Raw genomic sequence first — 18,648 nt, 5'->3', positions numbered from 1 at the left:
TTAATTTTGAACATTGAAGAATTTTAAAATATTTCATTGATTCAAGTATAAATGCGCTTCTAATCCGTTCTAATCGAACTTTTTCATTTCTATATGTGATCCGGATGAAGAAAAATTCGAAGTACACATCTAAACGAAGAAAAATCGATGATCAGTTTATTTTTATTAACAATAAAATGAATTGAGAATGAATAAATAAGTAAAGTAAAAAAAAAAAATCACAAACAAAAGTTAGAAATTGATCATTACGTATTGTCAATGTGAAAATTGTCATAAAATTTCTACGAAGTACAAATTACAAAATACATAAACTAAACGCAACAAAATAAATTAATAACATTACAAACAAATAATTTACTCTTCGTCAGAAACTTCGTCTGGCTTTTTAATAATTTTCAGCTCTTCAGCTCTTTTCAAGCATTTTTCAGCAGCTTCTCTAACTTTTTCTTTGCCATCTTCGTGAATTATGGACAGAGCCATTAGGATTTCCATAACTTGCGAACTTAATAACTCTTCGGCGTTATCTTTTTTACTAGTTACAATATTTTCTACTATTGCCACAGCTCGCAATTGGACATCAGTATCAGGATGAGCTAGAATTTGTCTGAATATTTCAAGCCAGTCTTTAATCTTGAATATTTTGTCACAGCATTTTTCACTATTCAAGGTTAGTATAGCAACCGCTCCGGCGGCAGCTTTGCTGGTTTCTGTGTCTTCATCACAAGTTAATAGAAACAAGAATTTGAACTTATCGTTCTCACCTTCGTATTGCTTTATAAGGATGGGTGACATGGATAAATTTGTAATGCACTGAGTTGCAGCTCTTCTCAGCATTAGGTGATCTTCGAACATGTAACTTTCTATTTTAGATACTCCGTTTTCTTTGAAAACATGTTCACGAACTTTTTCACTGACACTGGCTAAATTACAAAGAGCCAGCATTGCCTCGAAATTCATCAACGCTGGGCACTCTGGATGCAAGAGGAGAAGGAACGGCCGAATGACTTCGATGCATCGCTGACCAGGAAAAGCAACTTGCGGATCCATGGTGATCCCTATTCTCGCCAAAGCCTGTGCAGCGTGCTTTTTTCCATTATCTGTGCCTTCTAATGACATTGGAATCAATACTTTAACGCCACCTTGTTGCACAACCAAACCTCGAAGTTCTTGCTGCCCACATAATGCATTGAATACGCGGCAGATTAATTCCTTACAATTTTCACTGTCTACTTTTGAGAGCGATACTAATGCACTGGTGAGACCAAGTTTGCCCAAAATATTGACACGTTTTGTGATGAAATCTTCATCGTCGAATTCGTGTTCTTCCGGTATGTGACGTTTGGCGAATTTCGCTAGTTCAATCATTTCTGGAAGGATTTCTTTTTTCTCGTAAGCGTTGCAAAGGTTCACAAAAACATTGACTATAGCATAAATTGCGGCAGAATCGATATTTGATTTCGCAACTTCGATAAGGGCTCGAATAGCTGGCTCGTCTTCAACTAGCATTTCTTTAACTTCGGCGTCGAAACTAAGAAAAGAAAATCCCTCAGCAGCCCAACGTTTCGTATCTTTGTCTTGGCTTTTAATCAAAAATTTCTTGCAAGCTTCCGCCATTTTTTTCGTCGAACCATCAGCGAATAATCTGACTGATGCGTCGGTGCCGCCTGCACTGGCAGTTTTACATAATCCGACTAAAGCTCTGATACGTACGGCTTCATCTTTAGATTCGTACAATTTTTTCAAAATATCCACTCCAGCGCTAACAACAAACTGAGCTCTATCTTGTTTGGTAATAGCACAAACAATACATTCGCAAGCGACTTTCTGCTGCAAAGGATCGTCGTTATTGGCCATTGATAAAATCATCTCCATTACGCCGTCTTTTCCCATGATGAAATTACCAACTTCGAGTGGACCGCTCAAAAGCACGGTGATGGCTACAACAACTCTAATTTTAGATTCATCATCAGGGGTAATTATTTTACTCTTGATGAAATCGTTTATATTCTCTAAATAATCGTTTTTAGCTTTATCGTAGTACATGTTTTCATAAATACGAGCTAAACATGCGGCTACCATTGCTCGAGTATGTTCCGTAATGTTCATCGATGATTCGTACTTGAATTCTGACAGTTCACTAGCTACTTCCATAATTCTTTGTAAACCTTTAATTTCAATTAGCTCCATAGCCCAATTGATCGCTTTGTAATGAACGTTTCTAGAAATCAATTGTAAAATAGCATCTCTAGCTACACCGGTGATAGATCTACTATTACATGCATACACTAAGCAAGTTAAAATCGTATCGATTTCTTTCTTGTTTTCTTCACAGGCTTCGGTGGAAGGGAACGAATCTTTTTTACCGTCTAATCCACTTAAGGAATTTATAATGGTTTGTATGCACTTCTGACAAGCTTGAACTTCCGAATCTTCTTTACTGTTCAATAAATCAATGAACCAAGGTATTCCTAAAGTGGTGATCATTTTTTTCGTCCTAGTAACGTTGTTCTTGCAAAGCTCATCCAGGATGTAGAACATTGACACTCGAATATCTATATTTTTCTCCACCTTGACAGCGGAGAAAATTCGATCCACTATGTCTGTATCGAAGAGTGCTTTAGCTCCGCTGGATTCTCTGGCCAATACCAAAATATTATTCATAGCTGTTTCTCGTTTATTTTCGTCTTCGTCGAAATTAAAAGCGTAATTGAACATCTGCGTTATCTTCGTATTCAGTTCGGAATTTTGTCTGGCGTATTCTTGAACTTTTTGGTAAAGACGTGCCAACACCGGCTGCACATCTTTGTTACCTTGACAAAAAAAAAAAAAAAAATTGATTAGACAAGAATAATACACCTTCAACATGAACGAGGAATACGAAACCTTACCTGGGTCAACCAAAAGTATATGACGAGCATCTCTGTACGCTTCTTCGAAACGATTCAAATGTTCCAGAGCTTGACATCTTCTATACAGAGCTTTCGGGTCGTTAGGAGAGGAATCCAGTACCTTGGTTGTATCGGCTATAGCTTCTTCATAGTTTTCCAGCTTTAACAACGCAGCTGCTCTGTTCTTCAGACAAACGAGCGTATCTGATTCTGATTCACTCACTTTCAAGGCTCGCGTGTAACACTTCAGAGCTTGTTCCCAGTTTTTATTTTTGAAAGCGGCATTACCTTCTTCTTTCAATTGTTCGAAACTTTGTCCCGAAGATTGCGGCTCAGATTTCATTTTTCACAGATTTATCTTTAACAAATTGCACTTAGAAACTCATCGTACTTGTGAACTGATCCGCGAATTTTATATCACAGAATGGTTATAATTAGAAATTCTAGACTACTCTAGACTTTTGTTCCGAAACTCCGAAAGTAAGTACGAAATGACGAGATGAAAGTTGATTTCCTGCCAAGAAATGAAACACATTCACATTCATCGATTCATTGCAAATAGAACTTTCGTCGTAAGTTTGGAGTTGGACAAAAAAGTAAGTAAACAAACTGATAACGTTTTTTATGGTTTCCGGGCGATTTTTCTTTTTGCATGCGGGATGCGTGACAGTCGTTCATTTCGTTCATGCCGTTCTTTTGAATTTTTTATTTTTTTCACCTTTGAAATATTCTGCGATCTTGCTTGATATTTTACGTGACAATTTATCTGGATCAAAATTAAGGCGATAAAATTTCGTCTATCGATACAATTTTCGCCTTTGAGTTTCACTTATTAACTTATTATAATATAATTATGAATTTATGAATCAACCTGTTTTATAAAGCACAATATAAATTCATTTATGGTTATGGAGATTGTTCAGAATTTTCAGTGAGTATAGGTACACGGGCGTTTTTGGTGAAGTCAACTGTTGTCTGTTTGGAATCAACATTTTATTGTCAATTTGTTTTGTTTTTTACTGAGAGCTGTAGGATACCTACATATTTTGATTGTTGGAAAGTTATTCAGGACAGGTTCAAAGTTGTGAAAACAGTTGTGAGTTGTGAGGAGTAAAAATCAAAAAGCGGTCTACTTAAAAAGTAAAATATTCTTCATTTTATTTATTCTCTTTACTTAGATCACTTTTCTCGAAATTTTAGCTTTTTTTTACTGTTCAAAACTTCAAAAGTGAAGTGATTGAAGTGAAAGCATGCTCGCCTACCTTTACGATTCCTCATCTTGCGGGAAAACAAAAAACACTTACGTAGGTGGGCTAGCCGGCTAGGTACATACATTCTTCCTAAAAATTGTTGGAATATTTGTTGATCAGTCTTGGCGGTTTTTTTGATATTACCTATTTTTTATGCAAACGTTTTTCTTTTAAAAACTTTTTTCGCGCAGCGTCTGCTTTTTTCCCCCTCCAACTTGACCATTTTTTTACTTTTAAAGCACTTTTTGGGGATGTCATACTTTCCAAAAATTCGAAACTTATTTTCTGCAGAATTTATATTGAATTTTGAATAATATCGAGTGCTCAAAGAAAAGTATTTTGTGAATTTTGAAAAAAAAATCAATTTGATAATTTCCAAAATAAAATTAACTTTGTTCCTTTCAAAATTCACAAAAAACGAATCCTGAAAAAATCGAGTGCTTAAGGAAAAGTAAAAGCAATACATAATTTTCATAATTTATTTTTCGTGAATTTTGAAAAAGAAAATCTATTTGATAAATCCCAATAGCCTATTCCAATTTTTCGTTTCTGAATTCACGAAAAACGAATTCTGAAAATGAATTTTGAAGTGTCAAGTGTTTGAAGAAAAGTAATTCCAAAATAATTGATTTGTTTTGTCTCTCATTCCCAAAAACAACAGCTTTTATTTACTTTTCTGGAATTATCAAATTTTATGAAAGATTATGAAAGAAAAAACGTCACATTTTACGAAAAATCAAAAGTGAATTCTGTAAATGAATAAACAAAAAAAAAAAAAAAATGAAACAACAAAAACGGCTGTTGAAAAAAATCTGAAAAAATTGAAATTAAAAATTGAAAAATCCTTTCAAAAAGAAAAAAAAATGCATACTTACTTAGATATGTTTGATAATTTCAAAATAGTAGTTTTTTTGAATGATCGAAAAATAAATTTTTTGGAAATTATCAAATTGATATTTTTTTGTCAATATTTATGAAAAATATATTCTAAAGTATAAATTTTGAATTTTTTTGGAAAGTATCGAGTAGGTACTGTTTGCAATTCCTTGATCCCAAAGTTCATGAAATTTAAATACCTACGACTACCTAGTACCTACATCACTATGAAACTTTTCAATTTGAAGTTTATTGATGTTCATACTCGTACGTACCACCTGAGCTGCGTTGACTAATTCAGCTATTCTTCACTGTTGACTTTTTTAGCTTCAAACATTTTTTAAACATTCAGATTTTTGAAAAATTGGGAACCCAAATTGGAACTTGTAAGTTGTAAGAACTAACAAACCTTAATTTGAGGAGGTTGGTGACAAAGTTAGACAAACGCCATGAAGTTAGTTTCGAGAAAATTGAGGTTTTTTATCAAGTACAAAAATACGCAGCGCTGAATTTTCTACCTTACTGTAAAGTATGGATGAAGTTGGGTATTGACTCTTATAGAATTTTTAACGCTCTTTTCATTGCCGAGGTCCATTTCTCACAAAATAGTTCATAACAGGGTAAAAAACGCGTTCAAAGTTTTTGAGGCAAATCTTTGACTGAGTTTTGTACCCTTTTATGAACTATTTTGTAATTAACGGACCTCGGCAATCTAACTCAATTTTTTTGGAAGTGGCGTTTGTCTAACTTTGTCACATTGTCACTAACCTCCTCATTTGGATTTTTAAATTAGGCTTGTGAGAAAAGTTTGAGTAAAACTAAACCGGAGTAAACCCAATAATTTTGAATTTAATTTTTTTTTAAAAATCAAAAAAAAAATGAAAGTGTCAACTGTGTCAAGAGGTCAAGACTCAAGACTGTCTGATCTGCACCGGAAAAAAGAATCATACAGGCCATTCCTTACGCATCCCGCGTTCAATAAACTTGAACAAGAAAGTCAATAAAATGTGTTTTCGGGACCGGGATTGTTTTCCAAAGTTTTCCGTTGAAAAAAGTGCTAAACTTTAGAACTTTAGAAGAGTTTTTTCAACGAAATAAGAATTTATTTTATCATTGATCATTTATATAATCTTATGGCTTTATAGTGAACCAATGTAGTGATCTGTGTAATTGTGTTGATGAATTGCAACCATTCTGGAAATCGACAGGTACTTACAACATTAATCAAAAATTCAAATCGGAGTACATATTTATCTACTTGCTTCAATAATAATGAACAGCCACTAATGATGAAATCGTAGTGCAGTTGAAAGGTAACCTTTTCAAATTTCATTGTCTATCCACCTATCCTATTCTAAACGGTTTCCTTCTAGTATCCCATTATGTTCACTTCCTTTCCCTGTGTACTTCATTTCATTTTGATTCATTGATGGTACCGGTACCGGTACCGGTGTGTTAGCAGTTTACTGTGAGTACGAATTGGAATTTAGAAGTCACTTATTTCTGTACTTAGTAAGTACATCAGGTAGCAAGTAATTGGTAAACAAATTCATCATATCCTCATTTATACCCACATGAAATGAGAAAAGAGTTACCTGGGAAATGATAACAAATCCATAAAGACTGAAGTGGCAATTACTCAGATTACTGCAATCTATTTTTCAACTCCATGTACCTACCTACGTTTATGCGTGTGAATTTCGTTTTCAGTTAAACCAAAATGCCGACATGGAATCAAATCCAATCTCAATTGAAAAATCCGAACAACCCTGTTGTTTTTCTTGATGTTAGCGTCGGAGCAACGGTAATGACTCCTTTATGTAATTAAGTTTTGATTCCATCATTTCAGATTTATTTTCAGTGTTGATATTGTACTACAGGAAATAGGACGAATGATCATTGAACTGTATGCCGATGTTGTTCCGAAAACTTGCGAAAATTTCAGACAGTTTTGTACCGGAGAATACAAGTCGAATGGCCTTCCAACGGGTTACAAAGGATCAACTTTTCATCGTGTCATTAAAGATTTTATGATTCAAGGAGGAGATTTCATTAATGTATTAATCATCATTATTTCGAACATAGTTCTCAAATGTTTGATTTTCGTTGTTATGACACCTTGAAATAATTTTACAGGGAGACGGAACCGGATCATTGAGTATATACAGCGGTCTTCAGTTTGCCGATGAAAATTTCAATATGAAACACGATGCTCCTGGATTATTAGCCATGGTAACTGAACAAAAAATTACTATTTACTTCTAATATGCATTCGTTTTCTCATGTGCGGAAATGCTTACGATTTTATTCACGATTTTGCAGGCCAACAGTGGTAAAGATACGAACGGATGCCAGTTTTACATCACTTGTACGAATACCAACTTTTTGGATGGTAAACACGTCGTGTTTGGTCGTGTAATTGATGGTTTATTGGTTGTTAGGAAGATTGAAAATGTACCAACAGGCCCTAATAATAAACCAAAAATACCGATCATAATCTCGCAATGTGGACAAATGTGAAAAAAATCAATAATCGTAACACAAGCATCTTGTCTGAAGTGTCGATGTCGTCGCTTTCATAACGTATTCGTTTCGATGCTAAATTGAGGATAAAAATTGATGCGTATTTGATTGGTTGGATTAAATTGTGATATATGTACCATACGACTCGTAAGAATGTAGGATAAAAATTAAAAAAAGAAATCATATTTTTTTATTCCTTGTTATCATTTTTTGTAAATAATTCGTATAAAAAAATATTGTTAGAAAACTATAGTGAACATGATGCAAATACGTTTTTATAGATGTTGTCATTTACAGATTAAACTCGTATAAATAATACTAACGCGAAGATCACTGGGTTGCTGCTGCTGCTGAGGCAAAGTGTTTTTGTATGATTTCGTCTATACTCGTGTAAGCTCCGGTGACAAATCCCAATATTCCGAAAGAAATGATTGAAATATTCTTGAAAATTACCCAATATGAAATTTTACCCAATTCAGCCTGATATGTAATAAGTTCTATGATCGATGGGAAAATTAATCCCAACATTGATAAGCACACAGCTCCGATTAAGGATATAAAGGGTCCTAATTCTGGCACTAATGCGGCAATTACAACTGAAACATGAAATTATCGATTATCAATTTCATAAAATACAAATCTACATAACATGTCATTTGATATGAACTGCGTGAATAAGTAATGTTTCTTACCTGTACAAATAACCAAGAAAACCCTAAGGCCGTTTTCGTATGCACCGTGATTCGAAGTAAACCTATGTTTAACTGATTTCCAAATAATTTCCATCGGAACATAGAACTGTAAACTATAAGTTACGAATATGGCAATAGCAATCATTACTTTAACGGATTGCGCAAGTCTGTAATTCAGAAATAATACAAATTATTTTCAAAATCCGCAAAAGGTACGTAACTGATGTTCAACGATATCATATTAACAAGAACTAAAAGTTGGAAAAAGGGTAAACTTACATATCTTCAGGAGGTAAATTTAACGTTATGCTGCCATCTACTGTATCTCCATATTTCAAATATCCGAAGAATCCAAAACCAGTGTACAAGCTAACCACTAAAAACATTCCAATGTTTAACACGCCGGGACATCCTAAGAAATGTTGAGGGGTTTTCATATTATTCTCAAGAGGCATGACCTGAAAAATTGCAGCGATTAAAATTAATCCATTCAAAAAATCTGCTCATATTATCGGCGCTTCGAATTTAGAACTCACCACTCCGATACCCTCGAGGGCGAATATAGCAGTTCCAAAGAATAACGGTAGACAATGCCACTCTGCGACTGGCTCACGTTCGTGAATAGAGGGCAAGCCACCGTAGAAAATATAATAAAACGTGATAGCCATCGCTGCACCGGTTAATACATTAGCTATCATTGAGAATGGAGCAAGGAACTTTAAATTTCGAATTAAATTTAATAAAACCAACGGAATCAATAACATAAACATCCATAAGCTTAACTCGAATTTGTAATCGTAAAAATCAGCAACCTGTAACATGAAAATTGAATGATTAGACAACGTTTTGAAAATTTCATGATACCAATGAATCGGTATTTGTATTATAATAGGTAGGCGTAGATACGTACTTGTTTCAAATTTTTTGATACAAATACAACATAGACACAACAACAACCTAGTAAATCCACACATAGAAATAAGTCAACGAGTCCTCTGCAAACAGAAATTAAATAAACAATTGAATTATATTGAACTAAAATGTTTTCTTATGAAAGCAATTGGCATTTATAAATATTTAATTATTCTAGATCCTAGCTAATACGTTTACCTAAATGTTTTGCACACACTTCTTCCTTTCTACTGATTTAATTAATATGAAAAAATCAGGTAAAAAAATAACCATGAAAAAGATAGGTAAAGCACAAGCTCAATGTATGCCTTTTTTCTGCTGAACTTAACCTACCTTCATTAAGATTACAATTGTTTTTTTTTTTTTTTTTTTTTTAGTAGACCACCAAAATCATACGTTTTTAAGTATTAAACGTAATTGATTGACTACATTTGGATAAATAGATAAACTCGATGTTTATTATTCGATCACGGGATTTTACTATTTGAATGGCATTGTTCGATCGCAACAAAATAAGTAGGTACAAAATGACACTTTCAAGTTTTACTACGCAGTAAGTATAGTAAATGAATAATTTTTAATGCTGACGAGGCAGTACTTATGGAAAATAGGTACCTCCAGAAATAAAAGTTGAACGCAATATTAGTGGTCTTACCTGGCAAAACCTGAATATTTTCGCAATGATGGTTTCCCAGTTAAAAATGCATTTTCAGCTACGTCAGCAAAAGTTAAAGAAGGAACTTTCATTCTTTGACATAATATGTAAGAACATCTAACCTGGAATGTAAGCAAACAAAGATTATAAGTACTCGTAAAGGCAATTTTCATGTTAATATAAATAAAAGAAAACTTTGCATTACATACCAATACATGAATACAATATGTACAAATAAATCCTATTCCAAATGTTGCAAATAAACCAAAGAATAATCCTGCGTTTCGGAAAGCAAGAGGCATGGCCAGAATTCCGGTGCCTAAACTTCCTTTCAATAAGTGTATCAACGTTTCGAAATTGCTGAAAAAATCGAATGAACAGATTTAGTATGATAATAAATAATTCATTAAATGTAAATTATTATTGCAATGTAATAGCAATACTGTAGACGTTCATATTTGTACAAAACCGAATCGTGTGTTGTTTTTTTTTAAAATTGTCGATTCGTAAAAAAAATTAGATTTGTACCTTCTTCTCGAAATTTGATAAAATCAGTGACCAGAAAAAAGGGTCGAATAAAAGCTTTAAAAAATAACTTATGCCAATAAAATTTCCCGAGGGTCTCTAGACGAGGGGACAAATGTGATAATTTCCTTCGGGTCTCGATTTTCTGGAAAGTTCGCTAAATGAAAGGCTTCAGATGAATCATAAATTAAAAACTGTACAAGATTTAGAATTTAAAAATTTATTTTAAAATTTCCATGTTTGCTCTGCATTTTATTTTGCGAAACTTCATATTTCACCAACAAAGGAACTGAAATAAATCATCAACCATTTGTAGCATTTTTTAGAGGTAGGGAGGGGGTATAAACATCTTAGAAAGTTTGAATTAAAAGTAAGTAGGAAAGTACATCGTTTAAAAAAAATGTTTAAAAAGACTTTTGCGATTTAAAGTAGGCATTTACAACAAACGGACATAGTATGACGGAAACAGTAATTCTAATCCATAATATTCTACATGATAATGAATCATTTTTCGCCGATAAAGGTATATTTAGTCTACTCGTGAGTTATTACACTTACAGTCACAACGCATGACTGTACATTAGCAAGAATTCAATTTATCTCGAAATTTAAACACGAGGCAATCACGTGAATATTTAGGTACGATAGGTATAGTCACATTTCACAATATTTTTGCAAATTTATCAACTAAGAAATATGCGCTGGTGGAAAAAGTCAATATATCATGCCTATGATTTGCGAATTTATGCTAAAAATCGTACCATATGTTTGAAAATTTTCCTACAAACAAGTGGATAAGTGAAATAGCCTACACAGAGGTAAAAAAAAGTCTCGTTTCGGGTCAGAAATGAAATTCATCCCTTCCTTCGAAGATTACACATACCTATGTTTTTATTTATAGGTAGACTGGTCGGTAACTTGAAAGATAATATGATTTAAATTACACTCACGTCGTAGAATGTGGAACTCGTCTGTGTTGAAAAGGATCATATCCAGATTCTGTATCGGTTACAGCTTCTGGGACGAGTGGAAGTGTCGATCCATTGCTTGTCGTGACAGGAACACCAATCGCTTGACATTTGTATCTGAATAAATTAATTTAAAATTACATACATTTTTTTAAACAATAAAAATTTAATTCACATCGATCAAATCTTCGATTCTCACTTGACTAGTACCAAATCCGAAATATCACAGTGTCCGTGCTTTTTCGTTTCATATCCTACATTAGTTATCACTGGATGGTTTTTTTCCTGAAACATAAAAAAAACAAAAAATTAAAAATTAGTTTATTTCTTTCTTCGAAACATGAAAAACAATGATGAGGAACGGATGTGATGTCGAAAATTTCATCTTTGAAAGTTTATTGCATAGGCTAAAAATGATAAAAGTTTGCACAGCTGTTTCAAGTGAGTCGAAACGATTACCAAACAAGTGATAAAAAGTGATTGTATCGCATCAAAAAAATTTAATTTCGTCGGCGTAATTATTTACAGCAAATGTGTTAGTTATTAAAAAAGCGGAACAAACTCGACGAGGTTTTAAAACAAATTTCCAGCGATAAGTTAGCAAAGTATAGGCTACTATACAATTCAAGTATATATGTAGTATAGACCTACGTAGTATACCCATATTATAGATTACAATGTAACGTGCTATTTAAAACGTTAGGCAAATATTTAATCGGCGTCGAATATAAATATTTGACTTGAGAATAATTTTTTTATTTTCATTTTTTTAAATCATTCGGTACCTAGATCTAACATCGTAAAATCAAACTGAAAATGTTTCCTTCTTGTACACACAAGATAGGTACCATCATTGTCACCTTTTCACTCGTGAAATTTTTTTCAACGATCCCTATTTTGTCAAATGGTTCACAAAAAAGTGTATTATGACAGTAAAATTATCATCCTTCATAGGTACTTGTAAGGCGTCGAAAAAAATTCATTTGTTTTTTTAATCGTATCAAAGTATCAAACAGATACTGAAAATGTACCTGTTTTACATTTTCATCGAAAATACAAGCGGAAAAAAAGTAGAATGTAGTCGAGTTTATGTGATTTGCATGGAGAATGAGAATCACTAGAGCAACATAAAAAGAATAGCTATTTTAGCCGTAGTCTTGTCTTCGCTTGCAGGTAAATCGCTGGAACCGTGGATAGAAAACACGCGGTGATCACGTGCACAGTATTCTCAGAAGGGAATACGAATAAGAACTGCTATTGTTCTTCGGCAATCGTTCACTGCCCGGTGATCCCGCCAAAATGTAAGCAGTAAGCACCCAGTATAAATCAATTTGGGATACACTAACAATGTATGTATTTCACTTGAAATTTTAAAAATAAAATAAAATTTTTCCTATCGTTGATGAATAATTAGGCAAGATACCTAGTCAATATACACTTCAAGATGAAAAGTAAATTGATTGCGATAATCGAGTACCTACCTATCAATTTCAAGAACTAATAATTTATATCAAACAGCGAACAGAGAAAACTTTCCTAAAGAATGCAAAAATTCAGCAGTATTCAAGTGCATCGTGATAACAAACACACATTTGCTTATTTAAAATTATTATTCGTCGTATTTACTTGAAAAATTTTATCTCATAATAGAGTGACAAGTGCCTACTTTGCATAAATTCGAATAAGACCGAAAATAGGCTACGTAGTACTATACTTATCGAAGTTTACCTATATTAAATTAAATCGTAAATACCGCATCATAGTCAAACGATCACTCCGACGGAATTATATTCATCGGATATCCAGAAAAATATCTTACCTTCGTAAATACAATTGTTCCGTTTTTTGACAGTTGCTAACAAGATATTTACCATACATGTAGACGAAAGTTTACCGTTATTATGTCAATTGCAATGTTTCCCCAGTCCCTAAGAATGAATCCTGCACACAATTTCCAACGCCAAAAATTTCCATTCTGCGCGTTAAAAACGACGAACTCGCTTTCGCTCAAATAACAAAGTTTCTTCAAGATGTACGATGTACATTTGTACAAATAACAATGGCATTGAAAAATCAAGAGTTCACTGGTAAAGCGTACTCGTATGAACCATAGGGTGCCCATTCAAACACAAAAACGTCCTTTTTTTTGGCTAAAGATTATAAGTATAACCACCACTAGTGTTTTTTTGTTCTACTTGAAACAGAAGTTAATTCCCATGTAAAACGTCCAGATGTTTTTACAAAATTAAATCCAACAGAGAAATTGAAGTCAAGTCGAAGTGAGTCGAAGTTGCGTTTCAATACAGACAGAATTCGAATGTCAATGAATTGGAAATATACAGGAATTTGTTGAAATGAGGGGAAAGGTGGTAGTGGAGAGGCAGTCGATCTTAATTCTGTAAAAATAGGTGATAACTTCGTATGACTTTTTCAATTGAAGGAAATTAATCACGATTGTAAAAAATCATGTTTAAATGTCCAAAAATGAACGTTTAAAAATTTTAAAAAAATTTTCATGATATAAAAATCTATTTTTAAGAAAAACTACAAAAATCCTACGAAAAAAGTTGTATGGAGAAAATTTCTTGATTCCCTATCTGCTTTCCTACGCCACTGAATTATGAACTACGAATAATATGTACCATCACCAATCTTTCTCATAATACCTACATTACCTAAGTACATTGTGTCTGAAAATCTGGTGTTTCACGAAATACATATGAATACACCCACTTCCCAGTTTTATCGGGTTATTTTTCTCACTCAAAATCAGATACTTACCTAAGACTTATTACGTATATTTCATTGAAAGTCAATAAATTACTCAAAATCGAACTAGTGAACAACTAAAAATAGGTAAAATTAATGATAAAATTTGCATTTTTCCTTATGCAATCTCATTTCTTTCCAAAAAACATGAAATGAATCAATGGCCACTCGCCTAATCTTTCTGAAAAATTTTACATTCATTTCATTTCAGCAGAAAATGCATAGAATCATCCATCCTTCAATTCTGTAATACTTATTTCACATGTCTTCAAAATTTCGAATCATACAATTCAAAGCAGTTTTTTCACAATTTTTTTCCATCCAACTCTTCTCTCTTAAATTATAAATAGACCCCGCCTTTCGCTTATCACGCTCGATAGTTTATTTTACGATATTTGAAGTTAGATTTTGAAGGTAGGTACTCGTATGTAGTAAATGTTTTCCTTTTAAGAATTTTCTGTCAACCCCTCTTGCTTTCAGAGGCCTTCTTCGCCCTCTCATCAAGTAAATCCTAAAGTCAGTGGTCAAAAAATATATCTCATGGCAAATCCCATCATATTTTCAACATTTCATTAAATATGTATATGCACATTGTACACTCATATTTGCAACCTAATTACATAAATTTTTCAGAAAGAAACTTCATTAAACTGTTTAATTAATCACTCAATGTGATAAGACGTCTGGTAAAATTTTTCAAAATGTTAATGCACCCTCGTTAACAATTAAATCGTCAGTAGTGTACCTAGCCTACCTTCGATATGACTCATTTGTAAAATTTCGTATCAGGTACCTATCATAAAATTACAGTTGATGTTTACCATTATAAAGTTGCAACCAATTATGTAAGAACGAATAACCAGTGACTGATGAAGTCAGTGAGATGAGCACGTTTTGAGAACTGACGTGATGTAAGATAGGTACCTACACTATCTAATGAAGAAAGCAAGTGTAATTTTTTGTAATTTGTTCTCAGGTTTTTCTTGGTGGTAGGTAGGTAGGTCTAGGTATCTATTTCAGTTGGAAATAGGTACGCAAATTTGGATTCAAGAGCTAAAATATGGATAAGGTAATTTTATTCAATAAAAAGCTATTGATAATTTCAACCAACATAAATTGCTATAATTGGTGTTTGAAAAATCAAAATCACGACCTAAGTCACGAAGCAGAAACCCTGTGTCATACCTACGTACGAGTACATAAAACACGTAGACAGACATATCTTGAATTTGCAACCAATACAATCGGCGAACTAATTGAAAATTTGTACGTAGGTAAGTAAGTACAAAAGAAAATGAACGAATAATTTAAGCTTTGACGCTAATAAGACTGATGAAAGCATTAAACAACGAGAGGAGAAGGGAGATCCCTTTTATTTTTCACGGCCTATCCTCCTTTTTCCATCAATGCTGGAAATTATCACGTGGAAGGGATGAAGGTCATATAGAAACAATAGGCTGCCTAGGTATATCTATGCATATCATTTACTCACACACGCTCGTACAATTATTTTAATAAATCAAGGGTAGGTAGGTATAAAGAGTTCATCCATAGATAACCGTACCTATACGAGTATTATATAATACAATACTTATCGAGACGAATATTTCAAAATAAAACAATCGTCAAAAGATAACAAAGGTATTTTTCAGAGTTGAAAATTAAAATATGTAAGTACCTATACTCATTTATCGAGTCTTGTAGAATTTAACGCGAAAAATAGGGAGTGATTTTACATAATTTATTTTCATAATAATTAGAGAACTAATTATTGATGTTTCATTTTTTTCTATTTTTTATTTTTTTACAGGAACTGTAAATTGCTATTTAATCTTAAATTTTTAGCTAGTTCCAGAATTCGTTGATTTTTGCAAAATGAACAGTAGGTAGATAATTTACAGAGGAGGTCGATTATTTAAAAAATTATAATTTTAAACTCATCAAATTGCACGTCTCAAAATTCAATTAATTAATCTAATCTAAGCAGGTAAATCTGCGGTCACGCATCGAAACCGAAAAATTGGTACTTAAAAGCACAAATACCTACCTACATTCACTTCGGAAACTCGACGAACTCGTATCATTGTGTGTAGGTACTTTACTTACATCACTCGCGAATTATTCATTTCAGTCTGAATGATTATAATCTTTAAAAATTTGAATAAACATCGAACAAAGAGTAATTACCTATATTAAGCCTTCAAAATTATTCCACATGTCTACGGAATTTCCCTTTTATTCAATTTCATAAAAAAAGACCAGGTGTAAACTGAACGATATTAGGTAGGTACCTACGATTAAAATGATTTTTCATAGGAATTTTCAAACAGAAGATTGAAATTAGATAAGCAATCATCAAACAACCAAAATTTTCAAGGATTTTTATCCACTTTATTACAAATTTGCCCCGGGGTATGTTTGAAAAAATCGCGAACCAAGACAAAAGACACCAAAGCAAACTTGCCTTTTCTTTATAACGAGAACTTTTCAAATCGTGTGATTAAATTAATTCGATCGTAACAATTTTAATGTAGCATATAAAGTTAATCTGAATCATATCGAACTTTTAATACCCAGGTAAGTTACCCAAATATATATCTCGAAAAATCGACCAACGAATTAATTATACACCGTCTAATTAATATTCCAATCACTGCAGAAAGATGAAATTGAAAAAAATTGCAGAAGACCTTGACTGTTTCATTTTCAAGTGCTGGCGAAAATTTATGTAGATAATTTACGAACACAAGATTCTAGTGAGTGGAAATTTCTTAACGACGTCGATCCACCGAGTACATTACACCGAGCAGATAGGTAGGTACATTTGACGATATAATTCGCCAGGTACTCGCACTTTAGGAATCATTTGACCTTGACAATAATTTTAAAGGATGAAATTCCAGTCACTAACACTTACTTTACCTTGATCATCTACCTTAAAAGAATTTTCGCGGAGTAATAATTCATGAAAGTTGTAACCATTCATAGTTTGATACAATTTAAAGAAAATTAAGTATAATTTGATAGAATTTTTTTCTTTCTTTTTTTTTTCTATCAAGGTTGAACGTGTTTTATATAATAGTACGCGTACCATTTCGTGTCCAGTTCGAATTGAAATTTATGTGCCGTGGAAATATTTACTTCTGCTTTCGGGTTCAACATTTCATAGCTGCTTTTTATGCGATGAGTCATAGTTTAACAACTTTCGATAATGAATAAAGAAATTCGAAAAATTACGTAGGCGGAGGTGGCTTCTTATTTTATCTAAGTATTAGACGTATGTTTCAGAATAGATTATAAAATACTAAATAGATATACCTGACCTACGTCTTAAATAAATTAGATTACCTAGGTTTTTTTTTTAATAAATAAAAAAAATGTAAAATAAAGGCCTACGTAACAGCGAAAAAGTTGACGAAGAAGAAAAAACCATCATCAGAAAACAATTTTGTTAGAGTGTAAAAATGATTATAATACCTATGAGTTACTACTTATACAACAGAAAAAAAACACCATATAGTAAATAGGCAAAGATGCGCAGGTATAGATAAAGCCCATCGCCAATAACAGTTCATAAACCAATAAAAATGCATTCGTATTACAGATTTTTTTTGTTTTGAATCCAAGCTACTACAATGCTTACTACAAATAACATAAACAAGGAAATTGGCGACTGGTATATGTTTGGTCAATAATGGATTCAGTTTAACGTCTTACCATAAAAAGGTCCATATAGTATGTTAATCCGTGACTAATCCAACAAAGGCGAGACCGTACATTTTGCCTGGATCCCGGGTCATCAGAGTATCCCAGGACAAATGTAGCTAGGTATCTTAGCAAAACAGGTCCACCAATGTAATATCACCACACGAGATATCCTCATCGTGATGTTCGAACCTTCCTACACAACAACATTATACAGTGATCAATGGGTTACAGAGAATACAAAATTAACATATCACCAAAGTACAACATTTTTTTTCCTTCCTTCAAAATGTTGTCGTGAGGATACCGTATAATCACAGCGTTTGGTTGCAAATTACTAATTTACTAGCCGCCAAAAAATCAACATGATTTAAACCAGTTTTGTTAAAATTTTATCTAATACTAACTATACGGGTGTTGTATAGCTTTATAACAACTTTGAATTAATAGTAAAAATTAGATATAGGTTTAGCTACGTTAAGTTTTTTTTTTTTTTTTTTTTTTTTTTGCAATTAGTAGGTACTTTTGACTTTTGAGAGAAGAATTTCACGTGCTTTCAATAGATATGTGGAGATATACTAATCAATCTTTTGGTAATTTTTTTCTGAAAACCAATGTTATAACACTATAGTGCAAGTAATATGCTCAATCCAAATTTTTTAGAAAAAATTGCGGTGGATTAGTCGGACAGTTTTTAGTTTAGAAGAAATAAAACAAAAATTCAAATTTCCCATAAGATTCCATATACATATTTTCTTTTTGTCACTAGAGTATGTAGGTATTAAATTAACGTTTCATGTTTTATCAATTTATTCTCTTTCTTCCAGGGTGCGTCAAGTTTCTTTCATACTGGCAATAGATAATTTATATGGGAACTGTTTGTTT

The 18,648-nt window shown here is 32.7% G+C and overlaps 3 protein-coding genes across 4 annotated transcripts in view; 1 reads left to right on the top strand and 2 right to left on the bottom strand.

Moving 5' to 3' along the window:
* Nucleotides 1-130: 130 nt before the first annotated feature.
* Nucleotides 131-3,487, bottom strand: unc-45 (unc-45 myosin chaperone). Its single transcript, XM_065356222.1, has 2 exons — nucleotides 2,889-3,487; nucleotides 131-2,810 (listed from the first exon to the last, which is right to left on the bottom strand). Exons 1-2 carry the CDS (start codon nucleotides 3,229-3,231, stop codon nucleotides 355-357), a joined length of 2,799 nt encoding a protein of 932 aa, XP_065212294.1. The 5' UTR covers nucleotides 3,232-3,487; the 3' UTR covers nucleotides 131-354.
* Nucleotides 3,488-6,001: 2,514 nt separating this feature from the next.
* Nucleotides 6,002-7,730, top strand: LOC135839938 (peptidyl-prolyl cis-trans isomerase H). Its single transcript, XM_065356215.1, has 5 exons — nucleotides 6,002-6,222; nucleotides 6,725-6,818; nucleotides 6,895-7,071; nucleotides 7,151-7,246; nucleotides 7,337-7,730. The coding sequence occupies exons 2-5, from the start codon at nucleotides 6,735-6,737 to the stop codon at nucleotides 7,532-7,534; spliced, it is 555 nt and encodes a 184-aa protein (XP_065212287.1). The 5' UTR covers nucleotides 6,002-6,222; nucleotides 6,725-6,734; the 3' UTR covers nucleotides 7,535-7,730.
* Nucleotides 7,705-18,648, bottom strand: part of LOC135839937 (proton-coupled amino acid transporter-like protein CG1139) — a 34,418-nt gene continuing 23,474 nt past the window's right edge. Inside the window, exons 1-10 of one of the 2 annotated variants that reach the window (XM_065356214.1) lie at nucleotides 17,776-17,959; nucleotides 11,489-11,574; nucleotides 11,272-11,406; nucleotides 10,006-10,156; nucleotides 9,797-9,918; nucleotides 9,140-9,224; nucleotides 8,766-9,041; nucleotides 8,509-8,687; nucleotides 8,230-8,396; nucleotides 7,705-8,133 (exon numbers count right to left, since the gene is read on the bottom strand). In XM_065356214.1, the coding sequence (XP_065212286.1) occupies nucleotides 7,868-8,133; nucleotides 8,230-8,396; nucleotides 8,509-8,687; nucleotides 8,766-9,041; nucleotides 9,140-9,224; nucleotides 9,797-9,918; nucleotides 10,006-10,156; nucleotides 11,272-11,406; nucleotides 11,489-11,574; nucleotides 17,776-17,790 (1,482 nt within the window). In that variant the 5' untranslated portion in view covers nucleotides 17,791-17,959 and the 3' untranslated portion in view covers nucleotides 7,705-7,867. Of the gene's footprint in view, nucleotides 8,134-8,229; nucleotides 8,397-8,508; nucleotides 8,688-8,765; nucleotides 9,042-9,139; nucleotides 9,225-9,796; nucleotides 9,919-10,005; nucleotides 10,157-11,271; nucleotides 11,407-11,488; nucleotides 11,575-17,775; nucleotides 17,960-18,648 lie in introns of those variants that run through there. The other variant, XM_065356213.1, reaches the window with a different exon arrangement.

The sequence above is a fragment of the Planococcus citri genome, chromosome 3 (assembly GCF_950023065.1).
Source record: "Planococcus citri chromosome 3, ihPlaCitr1.1, whole genome shotgun sequence".
Taxonomy (NCBI): domain Eukaryota; kingdom Metazoa; phylum Arthropoda; class Insecta; order Hemiptera; family Pseudococcidae; genus Planococcus; species Planococcus citri.
This window is presented reverse-complemented; position numbering and strand designations above follow the sequence as displayed.